Source organism: Elaeis guineensis, chromosome 5 (assembly GCF_000442705.2).
Source record: "Elaeis guineensis isolate ETL-2024a chromosome 5, EG11, whole genome shotgun sequence".
Taxonomy (NCBI): domain Eukaryota; kingdom Viridiplantae; phylum Streptophyta; class Magnoliopsida; order Arecales; family Arecaceae; genus Elaeis; species Elaeis guineensis.
Genome location: NC_025997.2, coordinates 28438200 through 28462615, shown reverse-complemented (window position 1 = coordinate 28462615; position 24416 = coordinate 28438200). Strand labels below are relative to the sequence as shown.

At 37.0% G+C, this 24416-nt stretch overlaps 1 protein-coding gene across 1 annotated transcript in view; it reads right to left on the bottom strand.

The window, feature by feature from the left end:
- LOC105045259 (nuclear cap-binding protein subunit 1) overlaps positions 1–22480 on the bottom strand; it is a 33975-nt gene extending 11495 nt beyond the window's left edge. The window contains exons 1-11 of the mRNA XM_073257811.1: positions 22271–22480; positions 21326–21385; positions 18849–18905; positions 16864–16935; positions 16231–16293; positions 14092–14268; positions 13192–13317; positions 8663–8729; positions 6778–6977; positions 1609–1679; positions 155–239 (exon numbers count right to left, since the gene is read on the bottom strand). Coding sequence (XP_073113912.1) covers positions 155–239; positions 1609–1679; positions 6778–6977; positions 8663–8729; positions 13192–13317; positions 14092–14268; positions 16231–16293; positions 16864–16935; positions 18849–18905; positions 21326–21385; positions 22271–22354 — 1062 coding nt within the window. The 5' untranslated portion in view covers positions 22355–22480. The remainder of the gene's footprint in view (positions 1–154; positions 240–1608; positions 1680–6777; positions 6978–8662; positions 8730–13191; positions 13318–14091; positions 14269–16230; positions 16294–16863; positions 16936–18848; positions 18906–21325; positions 21386–22270) is intronic.
- Positions 22481–24416: the final 1936 nt, after the last annotated feature.

The following is a 24416-nucleotide window of genomic DNA, read 5'->3' as shown; positions in this document are numbered from 1 at the left end:
AGACAGATATGGTGCATTTAAAATGAATTTTCTAAGAAAATTAACAGACAATTTTCTAAAAACATAAACAGAAATCAGAAATGTTTTGGGCAATCAATGACATTGAAGAACCACGTCTAGAAGTGAGTAAATATGAGAAAATACAAAGATGTACCTGAGAAAAAATAGTCTCTGCCATCAGATATTCATAGCGGAATGGTACAGGCAGACCAACCATGCACGAAGCACATTCCTTTCGGCTATCTTTCCAAGAAGCAGATAATTACAACGGTTTAAATTATATGTATCCATAAAATGTATTGCAGCAACTCATCAAAAAAATAAAAGTGAACAATATAAGTTCCACGATGAAATGTGATATTGCTGGTACTCAGCCCCAAAGGATTAAAGCTATTCATTGATGGTCAAGAAGATGCATCACATTGTCATGCCAATTCAAGCATGGATATTTACCACCCGCATTGTTTTGGCATCTCATGATAGGCTACTAGGGATATTATTAATAATATTCTCACACTAGCAGGAAACATGTGACATCCCTATGGTAGAAGAAATAAAACAAAAATTTATGGAATTGAAAAGGTAATTGTAGATAGCTAAACATGACAAATAAAAGAAACAGTGGGAGAGATTGCAATGACACACCAAATATATTTTCTAAAGAAATATGCATCATCAACTAATGCTGCATACCTCACAGTACAAAAACATTATTTCTAAATGATGTTAACCTAAGTTGTCAGGCAGAGCTAAACCTAGACAAAGTTTCCACTAAAATATGGATGGTGGCAGGTGAAATGAAGTTAAAAGAGAATGTTCTACAAGATATCAAATCCTTGAACAGCATCTGTTTAGGTCTGTTAAAAAGATGGGTAATGATCCCCAAAGAAATAAAAATTTAAACAAGTGCATATACAAAATCAGACTTGTGTCGCAGTATGGTACATTTATTGCAATTAGCTCTAACCAGAAATCAACGAGTAAAAAAACCAATCAATTTATCCCTACATATAATGGGAAAACTCCCAAGTCCAGCATGTGTGCTGGACTCTGAAGTCTTCCTGTCTATATTTATTTTTTGTTCTTCAGTTTCCAAATTAGCAAATCAAGATGAGCCAGGTGTAGGAACTACAGAAAAGACCTATTCTAACAACTAAGTACAAGGCAGAAGAGAAATTCCTTGAATGTGCATTACATGTGCTGGAAGTATTTGGGATATGAAATAAACCATATTCAACAGGGCATGTTCCTTGAAATTCTGTTCATGTCAATCAGGGCCATTAAGCAAAATCAGCCTCATATCATTTGTCACAACTGTAGCAGCGCTCAGAAAATTAACAAAATAAAAACTCTTTAGTACCTAAAATATATACAAGGAATTCCAACTAGAATATCTAGCATTATTATGTGCACCAATTAGTACTCATAAAGATTAGAGCTATTGATCAAGTATTTAGCTGACAATGATCTGACTATAAAATTTAGCATTATTTTGTACACCAATAATAAAGATTAGAGCTAACATGTCAAAATTGAGATGGAAATTAAAATTTCAGTGAAAGCATAGGCCATAGTGTTAAATATGAAAAAGAAGTGGTATTTACAAACCATCCATTAAAGAAAAGAAGCACATCCAGCAAATATTCTTCAACAACAAAACGATCAATTGGTTGCATGTCCTGCCATCCACAAAAAAAAGCATTAATATTAACCAAAAAAGAGAAGATATGATTATTATAATTCAAGACTGAAAAAAAAAGGATAGAATATTGTAATTGATGAGGCAAAGCATGTGCTTGTTATCCCAGAAAATGCATCAACTAAGAAGATACTAAAGATCATTGAATGTTCAAATAAGCAACACAGAGATTATAAAAAGATTATGTGAAACAAAAGGCATGAAGAAAATAATGACAAAGCAAATAACCCAACCAAACTTGATCCTCCCTCTACTCAGAAGTATATAGAGAAGAAATACAAACAGCCGCAGGTATACTAAGTTTAAAGTTCCATTTCACTACCAATGGTCCAACATATGACCCAAGCATCCAAATTACAGGAAATTCCAACGATATCCTTTACAATTTAGATAAAAAAGGTTATCATGTTCATAGAAATGGTGGTTATGTAGAAATTTTGTGGTGCCCCCATAGCCTTGGAGGTGACACAGGTGGAGCCGATTCAATAGGCTCCAGGTTCTCCATGACTAGGCTAGGGTGGAGGTTCAACCCTCCACGGGATTTGATGGAGGCTCAGGTGTGGCGTTTGCAAGGCCTAAGAGGCCAAGGAAGAGGCCTAGGTGAAGGTATCTTCGAGCAAGGGAGCCAGCACCATTAGGAGCTGTTTACACGGGAACAGCTTCTCCCGTGGGTTCTAGGATTGGGCTTTAATCCTAGGGGCTTGGGGCTCGAGTTTATGAGTTCCAAGGGTGGCTAATCCATGGTTTGGATCAGATTTGGATCCATAGGGATAAGAGCATGCAAGTCTTGGGCTTAGGTGAGTGCTAACATGCATGGGTTAGCTTAGGGGAGTTTTTTGGATTGGGTTTCGACCCATTGTTCAGGGTATATAAATACTTATATATATTACTTAATTTAGGGTGGAATAAATCAATCATTTTCTCCCAAACCCTAACCTTTCTCTCTCCTCTCTTGCACATCCTAGGGGCTCTCTGCAAACCCTAGGTGCCGCCCAAATGAAGGAAGAAAACTACTTTGTGCTGCCAATCACCATCTCCTACTTGGACTAGAGAAGACAACCTTGTAGCCACAAACCTGATCTTCTGGTTATTCTTGGACATTGGGGATGCCCAAAACCTGGTTGCTAGTGTTGTTTCAGATCTCCAAGGAGTCCTAGAGGTCTGGGAGGCGTCCCACATCAATCCTATAAGGATTGGAACAAGAACAAGGAGATCTATAAAAGCTGCTGCCCAGAAATCCGCCCAAAATTTTCAGCAACAAATCCTTGATGTTTCCGCATCTCCACAGCCCTTATTGGTGGTTTCTAGCAAGCCATGCTCCAAGGGGAAGTGAAGATCCTAACGATTGGTATCAAAGCCCGAGTTGCGTGGAGAAGGAAGGAGACGCCAAAGGTTGAAGATCTTCAGGTGCTGAAATTTGCTGCAAAGGGTTCTAGACGTCCCTTCTACGAGTTGCTGGTCTCCATGCCTAAGTCCCATTAATTTTAAACGTCAAAATAGTAGGTCCTCATGTTCTTCAAGCCTCTACTATTTTGATTTCACCCCAATCTAATCCTCGGTGGATTAGGAAACAAAGATGTTTCAGAAAGGCTATCGCGCAGAAATTTCAACAAAGTTTTCTGTCAAAGGTATTTTTCTCAAACAGATCTGTGTTGTTTGTGGTTGTGGTTTTAAGACATCATGAGCAGCGGGATGAAGATCAATTTTTAGAAGTTTGACCGAAAGAAAAACTTCTCGATGTAGAGGATGAGGGAAGAGGATCTGTTGGTTCAGCAGGAGCTTGATCTGGCTTTGGAGGAAAAGTCAAAGGGGACGACAGATCGGGCTTGGAATTCTCTGGAGAAGAAGGCCTGCTCGCTGAATAAGTGGTGTTTGGCGGACTCGATGCTGTATGGCGTGTTAGAGGAGAAGACACCCTAAGGATTGTGGTAAAAGTTGCACACCCTGTACAGGGGAAGGAACATATGCAACAAGCTGATGCTGAAGAAGCAACTCTACAGTTTTCGGATGGAAAAAGATAGAGATATATTAGAACATGTTCAGCAGTTCGACCAGCTAAGTATTGATTTACTCAATTTGAGTGTGGTATAAGGAGGACAAGTCTCTGTTATTGCTGTGCTCACTATCCGGAAGCTTCGATCCACTGATGACAACTCTGTTGTACAGGAAGAAGATACTAGTCTATGAGAAGATAATGTTGGTCCTTCAGACGAATGAGCAGAGAGAACAAATGGTGAGTAGTAATACGAGGGTTCCACAGGATGCCATGGTGGCCAATGAAAGGCCTAGGAGGAAGAAGGATAGACGCGAGGCAGTAGGGAGCCAAAGGTCCCCAAGGGGTATCAGGGAGGTAAGGTATTTCGTGTGCAGGCAGCTAGGGCACATGAAGAGATTGTCCACATAGGAAGAGAGAAGGGAGAAGGTTCCAGATCGGAGTCATCCAGTCCAGTGGCTGAGAGCGATGGATCAGATGATCTTCTGATGTTATCGACTAAACACGAGGAGACAGATCGATGGGTACTAGACCCTGCTAGCTCTTATCATTATACACCTCATCAGGCGTAGTTCGCTTCTCACACACAAGTGGGTGAGGGGCAGCGAGTGATACTAAGAGATGGGAGCTCTTATAGTGTAGCAGGAGTGGGTTCCATCAAACTGAAGATGTATGACGAGAGGGTGCGGACCTTGATAGATGTGCATCATGTACCAGATCTGAGGAGCGTAATATCACTTGAACACTTGGAGAAAAAGACTTCATTTTCAGAAGCAATTCAGGGGTGCTGAATGTCTCCAAAGATGACAGGATTGTGATGAGAGGGAGAAGGTTGAGTTGTCTGTACCAGATGAGGGATCTGTTTTGTCTGAAAAGACTGAGGTGATTGTTTCAGCCATGGAGGATCAGCAGAAGGTTCAATCGGTGCAGATTGGATAGCTAATGGTGTTTATCGGATCTGCATGTTGCTGGATAACCGAATCACAAGGAGATGGAGCACCAGGGACAGGTGCGTCCACACGTGGAAGAGCATCAGAGAGAGGTTCCTTCACGGATGATGATGAAAACCATGGCCATGGCACGGGCTCTAGACAAGGAGGTGCAGAGAGAGGTGTCTCCCAATCGCTCGGGCAGTGGTGAACGGACACCAGAAGAGGGCCTCCAGGTGTATGCATCGGGATTAGATGCTATGAAAGCGACAGGATGCAGGGAGGACCTAGAGACCTATGAGAAGGCTTCGACGAATCGAAAGCAGGAGAGTGGAGCCGCAGTCACTCCTGGATTATCCGATGCTGCGGCAAAACATGCCACAGGAGCAGCGGTGGTCAGAACCGTTGAGCCAATGGTGATTAGAGCCACTAGAGCAGCGACGAGCAGAGTCACTGGAGCTGCGACTATTGAGTCGTAGGTGGAGTCGCTGGAGGCGTGACAGATGGAGTCGCAGAGGTAGCAGCGGGAGTAGCAACTGGATCAACGATGGGCACAAGCACTGATGACAGGATCTACATGAGAGTATCTAAATGCAGAATGAGATCTTCAACCGTAAGGCGGTGGCAGTCTCCCGAACAGCTTCAGAACTGAAATATACTACGATGGCGAAGAGATCTGCATTGTTGGCTTCTTTCCAGATTGACCAGATCGTGCAGAGGATCAAAGCTCGATGCAAAGCGGTACTTGCCAAGGCTTTGGAAGCACCAAGGTGGAGATTGTAGGAATTCTGTGGTGCCCCATAGCCTTGGAGGTGACCACAGGTGGAGCCGGTTCTATAGGCTCCAGGTTCACTATGACAGGCGTAGCCATAAGCTAGGATGGAGGTTCAGCCCTCTATGAAATTTGATGGAGGCTCAGGTGCAGCGTTTGCAAGACCTAGGAGACCAAGGAAGAGGCTTAGGTGAAGGTATCTTAAAGCAAGGGAGCCAGCACCATCAGGAGCGGTTTACACGAGAACAGCTTCTTCCATGGGTTCTAGGATTGCACTTTGATCCTAGGGGCTTGGGGCCCAAGTTTATGAGCTCCAAGGGTGGCTAATCCATGGTTTAGATCAAGTTTAGGTCCATGGGGATAAGAGCATGCAAGTCTTGGACTTAGGTGAGTGCTTTCATGTATGGGTTAGCCTAGAAAATTTTTTTGAGTTGAATTTAGACCCATTGTTCGGGGTATAGAAATACTTGTATATGCTATCTGGTTTAGGATGGAACGAATCAATCTTTTTCTCCCAAAGCCTAACCTCTCTCTCTCTCCTCTCTTCCACATCCTAGGGGCTCTCTCCAAACCCTAGGTGCCGCCCAAGTGAAGGAAACTCCTTTATGCTGCCAATCACCATGTCCTACTTGGACTAGGAGAAGACAGCCTTGCAGCCACAAACCTGATCTCCTGGTTATTCTTGGACATTGGGGACGTCCAAATTGCTGGTGTTGTTTCAGATCTCCAAGGAGTCCTAGAGGTCTAGGAGGCGTTCCACATCAATCCTATAAGGATTGGGAACAAAAACAAGGAGATCTATAAAAGCTGCTGCCTAAAAATCCGTCCAGAACTTTCAGCAACAAGTCCTTGGTGTTTCCGCATCTCCACAGCCCTTGTTGGTGGTTTCTAGCGAGCCACGGTCCAAGGGAAAGTCAAGGAAGATCCTAACAGGTTATTCTTGCATGTCTCATGAGACCCCTAATTTTCTTCACACTAGTTAGCACTGTTGCATGAGTTTTTACTTATAATGTATTTAATAGCTTTACTGCTTATATTTGCTCACAAAACTTTATAAAAGAAGAACCAAATTGCATATGGCAAGTATTGCCAAACAAATACATTATCATGAAAGCACAACTCTGAGAACTCCCATCTCAGATCACATGGTAAAGTGACATCTTCCACCTCAAGGCACAACTCCTATGCTATGAAAATATGGTAGTGAAAAACCACACCTTATTTGACCAATTTATGCTTCAACTACACTTGATATAGAGAAGAATGTAGGGGAAATGAAAACTCAAAACTAGTAAGGTTCTAGTAAGGTTTTTCATTTAAAGAAAATTTTCTTGTCCAATACAAGAGACAATCGACAAAACATTCATAAATCCAAGGAAGTTACCTCAGTTTTATCTGAAGAAAATATGTTAAGCCTGCGAAGCCTCTGAGGATACTTCAACCAGGCTTGATGCTTTTCTTTTCCTCTCGAGGCTGTATAATGTATATCTAAGGGTTCAGGTGGCTCAGGGCAACTGATAGAAGAAAGACTGTGAGATTTTCCTGCTACTAATTGTGCTTCAAAAGATAGGTGAGGTCTTGGAACTGGAAGAGGTTATAAGAGAAACTAGATTAGTAACCAGATTAGTAACCACCAAACATAAGCAAATAGAAAGAGTCAGCAGAATTGCAAGAAATATTCAATTAATGTACTCAAAAGATAAAAACAGACAGACAGAACACACTTGGAAACTCAATGCCACAACCCCCTTCCCCCCAAGAAAAAAGTAAACATAAAAAAATGCCTGTGTGCAGAGAAACTGGAAGGAAAAGATACAGACAAGCATATGTTCATTTGTAATTAGGTTATATCACCATTCAGTAAATAAGGAGTCCTCAAGGAACATACATATACCCAACAAAAAAAAAAAAAAAGAAGTAGAGAAAGTAACATAAACAATAAAATAAGTATGATGAATATAAATTAAATTAAAAATTCAATAACCTAAACCTGTATAAATATAAGGGCCATGCAAACTAACATCAACATTCACAATAAATGCTAAGCAAATCAGAATTAGGGCGCATAGAACTGCTCGTCATACATAGGCACATGATCCTTCATCTCTAAACAGGCATAACCCTTATTGTTTCAGGTTTTCTCATGAGGTGTGATGTTAGTTTATCATTTTTAACAATACCCACATTTAAAAGATTTGTAGCATATGCATTGTACACACAGATAATCATATATTCATTATAATTAGTATTTTGCAAGTGCAATGCATGGTATTTTTATATTAAAAAGATGGAGAGGTGAGAGATAGAGCGTATTTGTGTGTGTGTGTGTGTGTGTGTGAGAGAGAGAGAGAGAGAGAGAGAAGTTCGCTAGAGATATTTCTAGAAAGGAAAGCTGCTGTACGAGAGAGAGAGAGAGAGAGAGGGAGAGAGAGAGAGAGAGATGTTTTCTTTAAAAGAAGGAAAAAGAGTATCATATTTATGGGATCAAGCATAACTAATACAAGGGTCCTATGGGGATTCACTGCTGGAATCCAACTTTGCATGGCCCAGTCCAGAAAGTACCCATTACATATAGTACACGAGTGTGATAACCACGTCCATGAGCAACCCACCCTCTCCCTACATGTATGTATAGGCTAAGAGGCTCCAAATCACCAGATTTTTGGTCTATAAGCAATTTACAGGTGGTAGATTACATCCAACAGCTCGAATGGTTAGTGTTGGATCCCCACCTCTCAATTCACCTAACAAGAACCACACATCAAATTTGGCCAACCGGACCCTTGTGCACCCTATATATACAAATATATACATGCATTGCATGCACGCACACGTACATATATATCCATGCTCTATGCATATATGTAGTACAAATATGTATGTATACATACACAAATACATATGTATATGTATACGCATGTATACATACAAACATACATATGTATACATGTACATATGCATGTGTATATATACATATACATGCATATATGTAAATGTATATGCATGTATACATACAAATATACATATGTACATAAAAAATATAATATGTATTTTTTTTAGCTTCAATATAGTGGAACTTCTCAATAACAACCAAGTCCTACAAAAAAGTCCAATTCAACAATACTAACTAGGAGACTAGCACAATTATTAGGCAGACAATCACAAAGCCTTTTACTCAACTACCATAATAAAAAAATGAAACACCTTAACATAAAAATTGTTGTTAAATTTAAGATGATATTAAGAAAAGAAAGAACAAAAGCACATACCACTATCAATTTTCCATCCATTGTTCGAAAGAACTTGTATACGGTCCCATAAATCTTCTAAAAAATCCTGAATAGATAAATAGGTAGAATGATGATAAAACAATGGCAAAGTTATTTCTACTTGTATGCTGAGATAGATGTCAGTGTTTCCATGTATTTGAAAAATTTTTTAAATAATGTGCAGATAAACTTACAGACTTACATATGTAAACAAAAGGATACGCATAATACCCTCCAGCATGAACTGTTTTCAGCTTAATACAACATGAATTTTTGACTATAGTAACAATAATGAAACATCTACTACAATTAGCATAACAAAGTTTCCATGAAACTTTGACAGCCCAAAGCAATTTGAGATATTGGTAGGCTCTAAAATATCTGGTGACCAAAAAAGATATCGATGAAGTTAAAGTCAAGCTCCAATGCTCCTATCCAACATGAATACAAAACAATGACTTGCTAAAGATGGAGCATTATAAAAACATAGAAGAGAATACAACAGCAAAGACTCTTTATGAAGCAAATTTAGGATTTATCTATGTGCTTAAATAAATATAATTATCAAGCAACAAGAAGCTTATCAAAGTAGACAATGCACAGGATCAAAATAAGAAAGTGTGGTTGATAAGGCTCAAGCTATCACAAAAACTAAAAGAGAGTAAAGAAACATGATCATGATAACACAGTCAATATGCTACAACACAGTAGGCACATCATATGTTGCTAAGAAGTAACTCAATTCCCTTAACATAAAGCATGGTACACATCCTAAATTTGAGCCACCGAAATCAAAATGACAGCAAAGACTTAACAAACTTTGATGGAGAAGCTTCAATTACGGTAGAATATAGAGATTGATTTGGACCAAAAAAAAAAAACTAATTAAAGTGGACAACATTTCAAATGAGAATGTAATGCAGAAGTACTTGATTTCCCCTCATTCCAAATTGATGTCTCTTTATAAACATTAACCTCTTCCTCCCTTAGCATTTCCCTTCACACCTCTCGCTGTCTCCTCATTCCCTGCATTACTATCAATCTTCTAGGTTATATTGGCTCCAATCCTAAGCCACCAAAGAAATTAAGAAGGGTATCAAGTTGGCAGAAGCTCCCTTCCACTGATCTAATGATTTCATAAAAATTCAGATATACAATTGTACCCATTTTCAAGAATTGGCATCCACAGTGTCAGTAATTCACCAAAATTTGATTCATCGAGTCAACACCATACAATTGGGAGACCTTGTTCTGTATGACAATATACCAGTGGTAGGTGATGGGTGCCTTATTTTAAATTTTCTTTGGGTTCGTTAGTTGCCTACTCTCTTGCTTTGACTAGTTCATTGCATACACCGGCTTCCCAACAAGAATCATGATATTCCACACCCCAATTCACAAAAATTTTTATTTGAATAAACATATGGTAGAAGTTTAACTGAAAAACTGGCTTGAATTTCCGAAGCAATCTTCTAAAAGGAGCATCCTTTTTTTACAATAATATGAAACTCCAATCAAATTTTTCACCATTAATAGTCCATCTGTATAAATTATATGATTATAGCACAAAACAAAAGATAAGAATATCAATTTGATACTGAACATTGAAGTTTGTCAAACATCCAAGATCCAACCATACACAATTTAGAGATAAACATTTGATAGACATACTTTCTCACCTTTAAAAAAAATAAATTACTGATGGATTTTATATTCTTCAACCAACTGTAAACTCCAAAGATATTTTCATGCAAGGACAATAAAACACGAGGCATCAAAACTGATGTCAGAGTCCTATCATTAGTAACATGCTGCTACATTCTTGCCATATGACAACAACTAAATCCTGTCCACTATGAAATAAAGAAAAAGAATCCTTGATAACATCTAGGCAAAAATAGTCAAGAAAACACAAAAATAAAAAAATAAAAAAATATATTGGTTCTGTGTCCAAATGCCTGATAACAGCCAGATCAATAATGTTGCATGGACCTGGTCATTAGAATCAGATGGACATATATCCAACTGTCTGACTTGGCAAAAGGGGAAAAAGGATGCAAGAGGATAACATAGAAAAAAATAATTTAAACTATTATAATTTTAAATTTAAATATTTTAAGAAACACTAAAAGATATTACTTGTAAAGTCTCCTGACATATATATCTCATGCAAACTTCCTAGGTAGCTAAAGGATTTGGATAAAATTTGGAATTATACAAAGTGATCTTGATACCCACATCCTTGACCAATATCTGAAACGAACAAAAGCTTACTTTTAACACTATTATAGTGGTTAAACTAATTGTTGACGAGTCTGACTCCTAATCAATGACTAAGCTGAAACTAAAGAAAAATTGATAAGTATCCAAGTGTCTGACATGTATCCTATTTGGATACGCATCCAGAACAGATTCTACGAGTTCGTCATAAATGCCCAGATAACACAAAAGAGCAGTAACATATCAAGAATAATATTATAATCTATTTTATTTACTAATATAGAGAGAATTGATTTCTATGTCCAATGGGAACACTTTGCAACATGAAAAGCAAGTTCATAAGGACCAAATTTTACCAAGTCCGGCCCATGCATAGCCTTATAGGACTTCTATATTATACATATTCTACTTCTTTAAGACAAGATTGTTGATGAATACTGAAAAATATAAGCCCTGATCTCTGAACCATGTCAGTGCTGATTGCATCAATATTCATCAACAAAGATGTCAAATGCAAAGTAGCTGTGCCTTACACAAGACCAGCTGTCTTAAAGCATGTCTCAATTAATTTTGCCTATAGAACCATAATATCTAAGGATTTAATGTCAAGGGTCAGTATCAAAGAGATGGCAGTCAATATGGTACAACACTTGGTACAAGGGCGATATGGGGGTGATACGCCTAGCCACAATCATGAGAAAAAATGAAAATAAGAAAAAGCATTGAGTGGTACCAGACTGGTGAAGAGTTGGTACACCTTGATATAGCATGATATGGGCTCAATTCACCAAAAAGTGGTGCATACCAGCCTCAATCATACTGGCTCAAACTCATTCCTGTACATACCGGCATGTACAGGGCCAGTACACACAAGAATTCAGCTTTTGATAACAACATTGAGAGATAATATTCATTATTGTATGTTTTATCAGTTTACATAATGTGGAAGATTTTTGCCTATGATCAAATACTGAAAAGACAGAATCATCACAGATCTGAAGCCATGTTGCTTGACAACAATTTGTAGTAGCTATACGATGTGCTAGATGTGCTAGTATGAATGCATGCATGTACATAATATTTTTCAACAGTCCTGTGCTTGTGACTAAGCCATTGTATACCATCCATTCGGCCCAGCTTTACTGCATCATCTTCATCACTCATCCATATTATTACAGATTATTCTTCCATATGCTCCCACTAGGATCTAAATTTGCTGTAATGTTTCCAATTTCTATAATTTTATCTTTGGCCTTACATTCTCTATCCTAACCCTTCAAACCAAGGTTCGTTGACTCGGAACTGGATCTATGCCGGCTGGCCAGCGGTATGAGTCAATACACCCCCATACCCAACCGTACCAGGCCCAAACTGACACAGAAACAAGGGAGAGCTGGGGATGAAGAGAGAGAGGGGCATCATGTTAAAAAAATACAATGTCACCACTGTTTCGAACCCACAGTGTATGCAAGATCGATTTCAACCGTCCGATGGCCACAGCAACCTCGAAGGGCCACCACCAGCCTTTCCCTCTCCTCCTCTATCTCTATCTTCCTCTCCTTCCTTCTCCCTTTATACGTTTTCACTGGCATTCCGAATTGAATGCTCAAGCTGCACCAGTTGGTCGCAGTACGGTTTGACACGTCTCAACTGCCTAGCTCGAGGCGGTCCAGCATTCCATGCTTCAATCAAAATATAAACCTATATCTTACTAAGAACCCCATAAACCTCAACAGTAAATGCACATCATAACATCTTTTTGGTTTTCTACCACTTTGTGTTGAGCTGGTGCTACTTACAAGTTTCTCCTCATGCAATCATCCCTCAAACCATGGTTCTTCATTGTACAAACATCTCTTCAACATTCTAATTTCTATCATACTTAGGTGCTCAAAACTCGTTGCTGCCCAACTGTCTGAACAGATTAAAGGCATTTTTAAAGTCCCATGATTTTTTTCAGGTGGACAGTCAAAGCCATTTGCCAATCACATAACATCTCAAATGCATCTCCCCCTTTCATTCACCAATTTAATTATACGAAATGTCTTAAATTCTTGATGTGTAATTATGGATCTTAGGAATCCATTAAGATAATGTTAGTCTAATCAACTTTGAGGATGCGTAAAATTTTCTTACTTATTATATAAACAGGAAGAGTTACATAATGTAAATCCAAAAAAAGCAAGACAGCAGAATTAGAAATCACAATAATTTAAATAATAATAATAATAACTACATTGAAGCATCTACATTAGATTGGGGCAAGTAAACAATAACTTGCAATCATATGTTGACTTATAAAGTTGTACCTTTTCCTCAAGCAATTTGTCCTCATCAGAATCAAAAACTGTGAAACCAATGTCTTGCGTGTGCCTTCTGATGCTTATATAAGATTGTACACCAATCATTACTCTCTCAAACTCGTCTGGAACTTGCTACAATACAAAATCCTACAGTCATTTTCTAATACATGATTTTTTTTTTTTGGGGGGATAAGTTTAGGATAGTATTATCAATAAAAAAATAGAACAAAGATGTAGACTATTGATATATTTTTTCCCTAATTGCAAACAAAAAATAATTTAGTAAGAAGCAAATAGATAATTATACTTTTTGTAACAAAGCATTTCTTATAGATAATAAGATTTCAAGAAGGCATATGCGGAATAACGTTATATCTCTCCCATCAATTACAAATGCCACTTGAAAACTTAAAATCAAGAGAGTGGACCACTAATAGAATAATGGCTCACCACAAGAGCACCTTTGACAGTGGGTGTAGCAAACGACCATTTTAATGCGCAAAATATGGAAGGTGCTCCCAAATTTAACCCCACAATACAACTTAAACAATTCTAGAATCCAATTTAACCATGAAAGAGCCCAGACACAAAAAAGCCAGGAGTAAAGAGACACCTTTAGCGGAGTCATAAAAACTCTCCAGATTTTTCACAAATTCAATAGTCATCATAAGTAATCGCAAAAGAGAGATTATTGACAGATAAACTAAACTGACGTACATATAGTAGTCAACTAACAATTGTGGAGTTCGAGAACACCACAACACATTTTTCAAAAACAATCTAACTCAAAGAGTAATCAAAAATATAAAATTTAAAATATAATGTTATTATGCTTAAAAAAAAGGCTCTACAACCTAGAAGCATTTATGCAGATCCAAAACATTCCAGGCACCAAATCAATATTACCTCAATGAGTTCTGCACCTCCCCATGGAAGGCAGGACAAAATACAAGTGATGTAAAAGTCAGCACGTGGTTGCCAAGAAGGATTTCCTGCCTCCTCATCTACTGTTGTTGCAGCAGATGACAACAGTGTCTCAAAGGCCTCAATAATTGAACCAGGCAAGATAACTTTGCTGCACATCTACGCTCCAAAAATAAATGGTCATAATAGAATTTTAAAAAAAAGGTACCAAAGCAATTTCCAGCTTAAGCATATTAATACCATAAATGTATGCAATAAGAAAATAAGACACCAAATAGCTCACATGCACAAAGACAAAAAGGAAAAAAAAGGAGGAAAAAAACAAAGAAAGAGAACATCCCTAAAGCCCCATAGTTCAATCAAGTCAGCAAATGTTCCTAATAGATTGTTTACAACTGGCAGCTTGGTTTGGAAATTATCGCACAGAAGAGATTAGAATAAAATAGAGAAAATGAAGGAGAAATATAAGAATCAAAATGTTTTTATACAAGATTGGTTCAGAACAAAACAAGCAGTAAACTACTAATGTTGCTGGCCCGGCATTTTCTCTTAATCAGCAGCAGGTTCGTCCTATTAAACTGACTTAAATTACAAGAGTTCGGATTAGTATAATATTTTGTAAACATACTATGCAATCAAGAATCAATCAAAAGTGAGATAAGCATAACAGTAGAAAAGATAACAATAATCAAATTAAAGAACAAAGCAAATAGCATGGCTGTACTAATGCACAATGGTTTTCAGGGTACCAGTTATCATTTACATTGATTGATATCTAACAGACATTATGTAACTGGCATGCAAATAATTTTAAGTAGACAAAAATATTAATATAATGCGCCTAAAGCATTTATAAGACCCTATTTGCATCGAGCTTCTTTACCTGTATCTTATCGCATAGAGTAGATAGCAACCACTAATATGTAATAACTGATACATAATAACTAATAGTCATTATGGGAATTGAAATTGGTAGACAAGGAAGCATTAAAAATCCACTTTAAGTCATGAAATCTCTGCAGACATGATTTGATTGGACACTAATTTGCCTGTGAGTACCACAAGAACTCAATCCACAATGTCTTAGGGAACCATCAGGCTGAAAACTTCCAGATGGTCCCAGATATGAACCACTGGACTGCATCATTTTTCCAGAAGTTTCAATATAGAAACCCATGTGTGCGTAGCTATCTATCTATATTGATCCATCTATTTACATACATGAATATACATATATGCATGCATGCATACATATATGCATGTAAGCATGCATCTATACATATACATATATGCATGCAAGCATGTGTGCATACATCCATGCATACGTACATACATGCATGTATGCGTCTATATATCTCTCTCTATCTATTTATCTATACATATATAGATACACACATACATACATACATATACATATATATGTATCCATATATGTATACATACATATATGTACATGTATATATACACATATCACACATACATACATAAATACATGTACAATGCATGCATGCATATGTATGTGTATGCGTATATTTATGCATGAATGAAAATGTACATATAGTTCCGGTCAAACTAACTAGTTTAGAGTGGTGTTTTGATGACATCAACATTTTCTATCAGTAAGCAACTCATAACTGGAAAGAAAAAAACTTGGATCTATCCCTTTAGGCAGCAAAACTTTCTAGTTAAACAGACATGAGACAGTAATTTCTGAAAAAAAAAAAGAAACTAAAAGTAAGAGACAAACATCCAATTTCATTGCAATAAAGAGCCAAGCAGTAGCCAGAAGACATCGTAACAATAACCAGCTGAGCAAAGGCAATTATTGTTACAGTGTAAATCTAACGGAAAAAAAAAAAACAGTTTCATTTAACTATATATATACTTCTTTAATGGACCCAAACAATCATCTAGACAAAATGTAGTACGACACTTCTTCAAACAAAAAAAACATGTTACAGCCACCAGTTAAAAAAAAAAACCCTAGTTGATGCAAATTGATGCAACATGATGCTAATTCAAAGGAGAAGAAAAAAAACGAAAGGAATGCTGCAGGCAATCAGCAACAGCATAATTACTGTTAAAGACCAAAACAGAAATAGCTTGCTCCAGAGAACCTACCAGTCCAGTGAGAAACCGCAACAAAAGACGAATCCTGTTATAATTTTCTGAATATAATGAATCCTGGAAATATAGCAGAGAAAATTGCCAAATTTCAAAATTAACATATTTGTTAATTTTTCTGAGAAAAAATACATTAAAAAAAACATGGAACTGAGCTGTAACTATCAAGGTAAGCCATCTCAGTATCAAGCCCCATACTAGTGCCACCTTGTCACTATGTTGGTACCCCCAATACGGTAGCAGTTTGGCGTACCGAGTGTCAGTAACCCCTCCCCCCCCACATATCATGTATGAGTACCAAAGCGGTATGGTACACCCCATACCACCCGATTTCGTACAGTATGGCACACCTTGGTAACTATGCTGCTTCATGTAATTGATAATGCATATCTTAATGCAGCACTTGTGGATTGCTCAATCTGAGATACTAAAACACAAAAAAGTAAAACCAGGTATCTTTAAAAATCACCCAATCAAGATGCACAATTTATGCTTAGACTGAAATCACACTGGTTTCAAATCTTCTTTGCAAGTGGCTAATTTTCTTCATGAAGCAATCATTGGAAGAAAAAAAATGGAAGCACACATTTACTACAAAAGGTAAGAGATACCAAGAAGCAGCAAATTTACCTGGAAGCTAGAACATGTGGTATCTACCACCCTCTTAGCAAAGTCCTCATTTTCTAAGTTTATCAAACCAACCTGAAGGTAAAGAAGTTAAAATTTGCAAATAAAACAAAACTTAGTATGCTATGCCATACACTTAACTCTTGCCATAAATATACAGACATAAACAAGAAGGTTAGTTGCACAAATAAAATGTTAACATGTAATAAACCCCTTTGTAATAGGACAGCGAAACCAAGCATTTCTCACAAATGAGCAATCAATAGTTTTGACAATGTTCACAAGTTGAAACAATGTACAGTGACATCTGAATCGCACAATGCCAACATAATAGTGGCACATTATCTAGTCTACCAACACCAGAGAAAACCATTGCAAAACACTACAGCATTGCCCTCAACATGGTGCATTTTGTATGCAAATTATGTATATAAGAAGTTGAACTAGAAACTACCTGAATTTATGTATTTCATGCAGTTAGAGTGGATTGTGCACCTCCACACAAACCCCTCAGCACATTTACAACATAATCCACAGTTTTAATTTACTAAACAAAGGAACAAAAGGATATCAACTAAGACCAATAAGATATAGGAAAAGGTAAAAACAGGTTTAGGTGTTTCTGGCTCTTATCTTAATCTATCATTTTAAAAATCCAAATTTTTAAGCAAGAATCCAATCATCTATGCCTGAAAGAAGGTGAGACTAGAGTTACTTTAAGAAGAACTTGAATTTCCTCTGCAAAGTAATTATTTTAAGTTTCTTGCTTCGACTAGAGATTAAATAAAACTGACTTCTGATAAGAATTTATAAAATTAGAATAAACATCATGGAAAAAAAATGATTACATTTTCATATCATTATCCATTAATGAGCTACTAAAGTGTGTAATGACCTGCAGAAACATGCATGGGCATCAAGGCAGTAAATAAGTAACAGTCTTGATAAATTAGTAGAAATATAATAAATAATCAACTTAGCTATCATGTTAATAACCACGTCAACAAATGCAAAGGGCTATAAGCTTAATTAGGTTCTGCTGAAGTGCACATTACAGGTTTTCCATTCTCATATCAAGCATTTTCTACTTGTTTTTCTAGCCTTAAATTTTAGTATTCACATATTCTATCACCTAAAAACTTGTTGCCAACATTTACAAGTTCAACCATTAGATAGAGAAACATGGAAGGATCATAGCCACATGGGCAGGGGCCAAGTTCCATTGAAAATCTAGATGATGGTTATTTGCTTTAGTTGTAAAGTAATTTCCAAACTAAAGAAACACATTGCAAGTGCAAGAAGAGAGGTATACAAATGTCGCATGGTTTGAGGGGGCTAATCAACTAGACAGCAATTAGAAAGCACCTTTGGGCCTCAAAACACAACAAACATACTTAGCAGGCAAAGCAGGAAGAGTATGAAAGACATGCATTGGAATACCCACAGATATGAAATGGATAGTGAGGAGAACCATAATCATGAGTAGGATTGCTTGAAAATTGCTTTTAAGAAAGTCACTCGCTGGTAGGTCCAAGAAGAACCTAAGGAAAGATTTAAGACGAGACATTCCTTAAGTACTGAAACCAACAACTGGCTAAAATCAACAAAAGAAATTAAACACATTGCACACTTAAACAAATCTACTTGGGGAAAAATAATCAAGGAATAAACCCTAAATGCACAATCAAGCCTAAGGATCCCAATGTAATATAATAATTAAGGTTATGGAACAGATTGTCTTGCATGTTAATTAAAGGACCATCAAAGATGCATATTTTGATTGGAAAAAATCACTAATCTTACATGCATGAAGGGACTGCTAAAATAACATACTCTTCAAAGAAGTAAATGCAATAAAAATATCCTGGGGCACTACAACATTTAACAAGCCTGCATATATGTAAAACAAAATAATTAAAAGCATCTTTAAAAAAGCATTATAGATTAATTTCTAACACTTGAGAAAGAAAACAAAAAGAATACCATACCAGTACTCCATACAAAGGAATTTTGTGCGGTAGCTGTTCAGCACATTGAAGAAGGAGCTGTTTGAATCCACAGGACCCATATTAGTACTTCAAACGTTAGCAAATTTCAGAATAGTGTTATTGACACAAAGGCTATGAAGTAGATTAACATATCTATGAACTTCAGTTTCTCTAAAGATTGAAATTCATGACAACAAGCACAAATTACAAGCAATCATTATTAACATCAAACCTTCTGGTGGATTTAAGCTAAGTCCATGTTTGTTGAGAGATAACTACTTTACAATGAAGAATATGGATGATCACACCTAGAAAGATACCACACTCGAATACATGCTATCAAGCATTACAGAGGCATCATAATTGTTTCACTAATACTTTCTTCTCAAGCTATTGCAAGCTGGTAACATTTGAAAGAAGACATATTCATATGGTAGAAATGAAATATCTAACATAGTTGCAATATTTAAGTGGCCAAGGGACCATACAGCAGTGTTATTAAAGGCGCATCTCAAGTGCAAAAGGTGCTAGGTGCAAGAGCCGTCGCCTCTGTAACCTTTAGGTGAGGTGACAGCCCTCAGGCACAGCTTAGGCGCACACCTCTGCATTATTCAAAGGCGCAAGATTCCAACAAGTATTAAGTTTTAGTTTTTAAGAAATAGGAAAGATCGGTTATAGTACATAGAAAAGGTCAGTTATTGTAAATAGGGATTGGAAAGGCATCATTAAAAGTCAAACGGATTTTAAAAACCTCATGAGACTCTTGGAATCATCTAAAAAAAATCAGAAGGCAGAAGCTGAAGCGTCTCCATCAGACTCCATCTCATCTCATCCCCTAAGAAGCACCTGCATCTCATCTCATCGCCTAACACCATGTAAGTCATCTCTCCTCCAGTCCTCCTCTTCTTCTTTTTCTTCTTCTTCTAACATGCTATGTTATGCTCTGTTTTTTGGCCAGGCTTGCTCCACATCGTTTGAATCATCTGGTGTTCGTTAAGTATAATCAGCATTGATGCATCGATATGGTAGACAAATCACATGGACCCTATACCATTAAAAAATATTGATGATTGCAATAAGTGGTTGACTGGAAGATCAAAATCTAGTAAACCATCCTAAGTGCAACTTGTAGATGAACCAGAGGAGACAGATGATGAGTATGAGAAAGATACTGAAGAGGAACTAGAAGAAAATGATGAAGCAGATTTGCTTGATGATGAGGAGAAGGATTAGCCAATTAGGAATTTAGAAAGCACTTATTTGATTGTTTTTGGATTAGAGCTAGTTTTTACATGCTGGACTTCTTGTCTAATAGCTAGATCTTTTTCTATTTTTACTTTTTAATAACAGGATGCTAGTTTTTACTTGCTGGAATTCTTGCCTATAGTTAGTTCTCTGTTTTTCTATTTTTGGTGCCTGACTTCTCTCAAGCACGCGCCTACGCCTTGCGCCTTGTGCCTAGGCTCCAAGGACCCCTAGCGCCTAGGTGCGACTAGGGCCTTTAACAACACTGCCATATAGTTAAGCAGAAGACAGCCATTTAGGTGGGGTAAAGGCAAATTGTATTATATGAATAAAAAGCTAATGAATCATAAATATATAAAAATAACAACAAAACTAAAAAAAGAGGTAAGAATTTAAATAAACTAAGATATAAGCCAAAAAGACACATGTACATTTGTTTGACAACCTATTAGAGTAACATGACATGTTAACCAAGAAAACTTGCATGAATTTGAAAAGAAACCACCAACCATTACAGATGTGATAAAGAAGCATAATAGGCATCACCTAATGAAGTTACCTCAGTTTTCCAATATCTATAATCTATATTGTTGCAGAATTCTAATCAAAGCTTGTGAGAAATCTAGCAAAGGTTTGCAATTTTAGTAAGTTTTAGCAGTTTGCTAGCCAAAAGATCATTCAAAGTAACATATTTTGCTTTCAACGGGTGCTTCCTCAGAAATTTAACCATGTAAGTTAGTTGCCTCTCTAATGGCCAATTAATTCAATTAGGCACCGCTGACATTTGGGCATTTTGTGCTCTATGGCATGAAAAGAGAGAAAATGAATTGCTTGAAAACAAATTATCAAAAGATGACAAAGACAAAAGATGATGTTATTCTATGCAAGTTGTGGGAATTGAGAACTAGTTATATAGTTCAAAAGCAAAGTTCCTTCAATATGGTTGTACCATCCAGATTTCTGGAACATGCTAATGTCTTAGGAGGCTCCCAAAACCAAACCCTAGAAGTTGAGACTTTCCACCTAATTGGTATTATTTTACATTTTAGCTTAATTTCTTTTCTCAACATCACCTTATGTAAGCAAGTACATGTGCTCTTATTAAAGAATTGTGCAGACATGTAAGTAGCACGATAAGGAAATTTCCAAGTTATGGAGCAAATCTACAGAATGATGCAATTCAGGTCTTTATGCATGCATTAGAAAACAGTTTTTTACTTAATCAATATTACCTCAAAGATGCCATCTTTGGAATGCTCAAATTCTCGCCATATTACACTATAGCATGTTTCCTGTGATGCAAGAGAGAGTGACAATCATGAACTTATTCAACTGCTATAAGAACACGAGAAAAAGAGTTTATAATACAGCCAATAGACTAACAGAAAGTTCACATGATGGAGATAACAATGAAAGTATGAAATATTCATGGTTTTATGTTAGAATAAGGTTAAATACTAACAAAGGATCCATTTGCAAAGGTTTTCAATCAACATAGCAATTAAACCCATCCCCTCTCCCCAGTAAACAAGGTCACCAAGAGAAAAAGACTTTAAAGGAAGAAACAGACAAAAAAAAAAAAAAAACTAGAAAACAGGTAAATGTACAATAAAATGCAGAGGCCAATTATGGCGTAACATATGACCGATTATATTTGCAATGATGATATCTGAAACAACAGGCCTTAACAGTAACATCCTCAGCTTATTGATGTCGTGCAAAACTAAAAGCAACGCCGAAGATTACTTTTTTTTTTTTTAACATAAGCCGCACGCACTGAAGAGCTGTCAGTTATTTTTAAAAAAAAAAGCTATTACTCAATTTTATTTTGTGGTATTTCAAAAATGGCGCTAAAATTGAGCCCTTTGCACGGAGTCAAGAAGAAATATGGCAGCAAACCCTTCTGTGCCACCAATTTTTCACCTCAAATGGTGCTCGAGATAGTAGGAGAAATAAACAAGCTACTATAGTCTAGGGCTTACAAGATTTGGGACAGCAAGCTCCCGTGACCTAGGGCATCCAAGAACTATGACAACAGCGGAACTATATAAGAGAAAGCAGCAAGCTACCGCAATCCACAGCTTCGAAGAACTAGGGCAAGAATAGAACCAAACAAAGGCTAAAACATAAAACTTCTAAAGAAAAATGGAAGAGGAGAAGGAGAAGGAGGCATTTACGATGTGTTCTTTGAAGTCGGTGGTGCCACCGTAGTCCGGGCACCGGTCGCCGATCCGCAGCAGAAGCGTCCGCCAGGTGCTCATCGCTTCCGGCGAAAGGGGAGGGTTTGGAGGGGTTTAGCGAGGGGGGACCAAGGCTTCTCCGGAGGGCGCCGAAGGCTTCTTATAAAGAGGGCTAAGCGGAGGTAAGTCCACAAAGCCAATCCCCGCAAGGCCGGGTTCAGCTCGGATGTTACATGAAACCAAACCCAAATCAGAAGGGTCCTACAGATACCGCTCATTGCATTCCTTCCAGGCGCGCCAGAAAAAATAAAGAAAGAAAGAAATCTCTGGTCCTTTTTGCAAACTTGTGCAAAATAAAGATTACTATGGGTAGATGCAGACCAAGAATGCTAACCATTGGAGGACTTCAGATGAAATGACAATTACACAATTCAGTTTTCTTCTTTTTTATCTTTCAGGCTCCTTTAGTTTAAGTTGAATTCTTTATGTCCACTTTAGTCTAGATTTTGTAATAATGGGCCATTTTAGCATGTATTCCTAAGGACACTCTCTCACTTTACTCACCATTATCTTCCTATCCATATAAATAAAAGTATTTTTGAAGTGATCTCAACTTGAACAATATGTGCATCCATTATCAAAATGAAATCAACAAAACTTTATTTATCGATATTCATCCGAGAGGAAGAGTATAAGTCTAATAAAATCCAAAATATAACATTTTACAAAATAAAACAAAAATGGATGGCTTATATTAAAAATAAATTTCCTTACCTGAATCTCCAAAGTCATCAATCCTTTCTCAGATTTGATAATTATGAAATAGGCAGTGCCCCAAAGATCACACCTCTCTTCTCCTAGGGAGATAAATTCTTGATTTTTTGGATGAAAAATAATTTATCATGGGTATATCTTCATTTCCCTTTCCCATAACTTTAACTTTAACGATCATTTTGATTGAAAAAGGGATAAATTTTGACAGAATATTGGATAATTGAGTTTTTTTGCATTCGTTGCCACCCCCAAATCATCAATAATCTAAGAATGTCACAATGATAAGCTAATATTCTGGTCCAATTTGAGTTGAAGGAGATAATATTTTGCCACTCTCAAATCATAAAATATGTCATCCATTAAGTATTCTTTTTAGAAGTCAGAATGTGCATTCATACAGTCACTGTGCTACCGAGTGTTTTTTTATAAGAAGTTGCATCATTTTAAGCAAAGCAATAAAATGAGACAACGAGAAGAAGATTTAAAACCTGTTGCATGTGCATGCTTGCACACAAACAAGGCATAAGCCATATTGGGTTCATTATAAATCTTTCTTTGTTGTGGAAAATTTGAAATATATATAGCCTCATCAAGATTTTCATTGGATGCATAGTATGATCCTTTTACAAGGGTTAATAGTAACTTACAAAGGCATTTCACAAGGCTTAATGATAGGTGACAAAAGCACTACCTGAAACATGTTGCTGGGTAAGTTTAGATTAAAGTCATAAACTATAGCAGTTTACTTAGAGTTAAGATCATTCTCCAAGACCATGCTAAGGCTTTTACTACGGTGCTTCAAAGGGCAGTTGCGTTATTTCTTATGTAAAAAATTTCTAACCTTCCGGTTAAGAAAGAATGGCAAGAGATGTTTTACTGGAAATTTTACGTAATTTCTTCAAAATCTAATGACATTTTCAAATTTGGAATGGTTGGTGCAGTAATTATTGAAAATGTTAGGGGCATTTTCAAACTCACATTCTTTCTTACTTTCTAATTATTTTCTAATTCATTTTCTTTCTCATTTTCCAATCCATGACCGGACCTTCTCCATCTCCTATTGCCGATAAGCATTTAAAAGGAGGTGCCAGATTGTGGGAAGCAAAAATTGGTGCTTATTGGCGGTTGTGGAGGATATGCTATCTTCTCGTTGGTGTTCGTCGGTGGCGTGCGGTAGTAGTCATAATGTCATGAATTCATAAGATCATTGCCATATTGATCTTCTCCACCAAAGGATATCTTTTCTCATATTTGAGCACTATTCCGATCAACCGATCATCCAAGGAATACCCTCTCCTATTTTCTGTAAACCATCTATTCAATGAAATTCCAAGCCACTTTCTGACCAATATTTCCCCTAGTTCTTTCA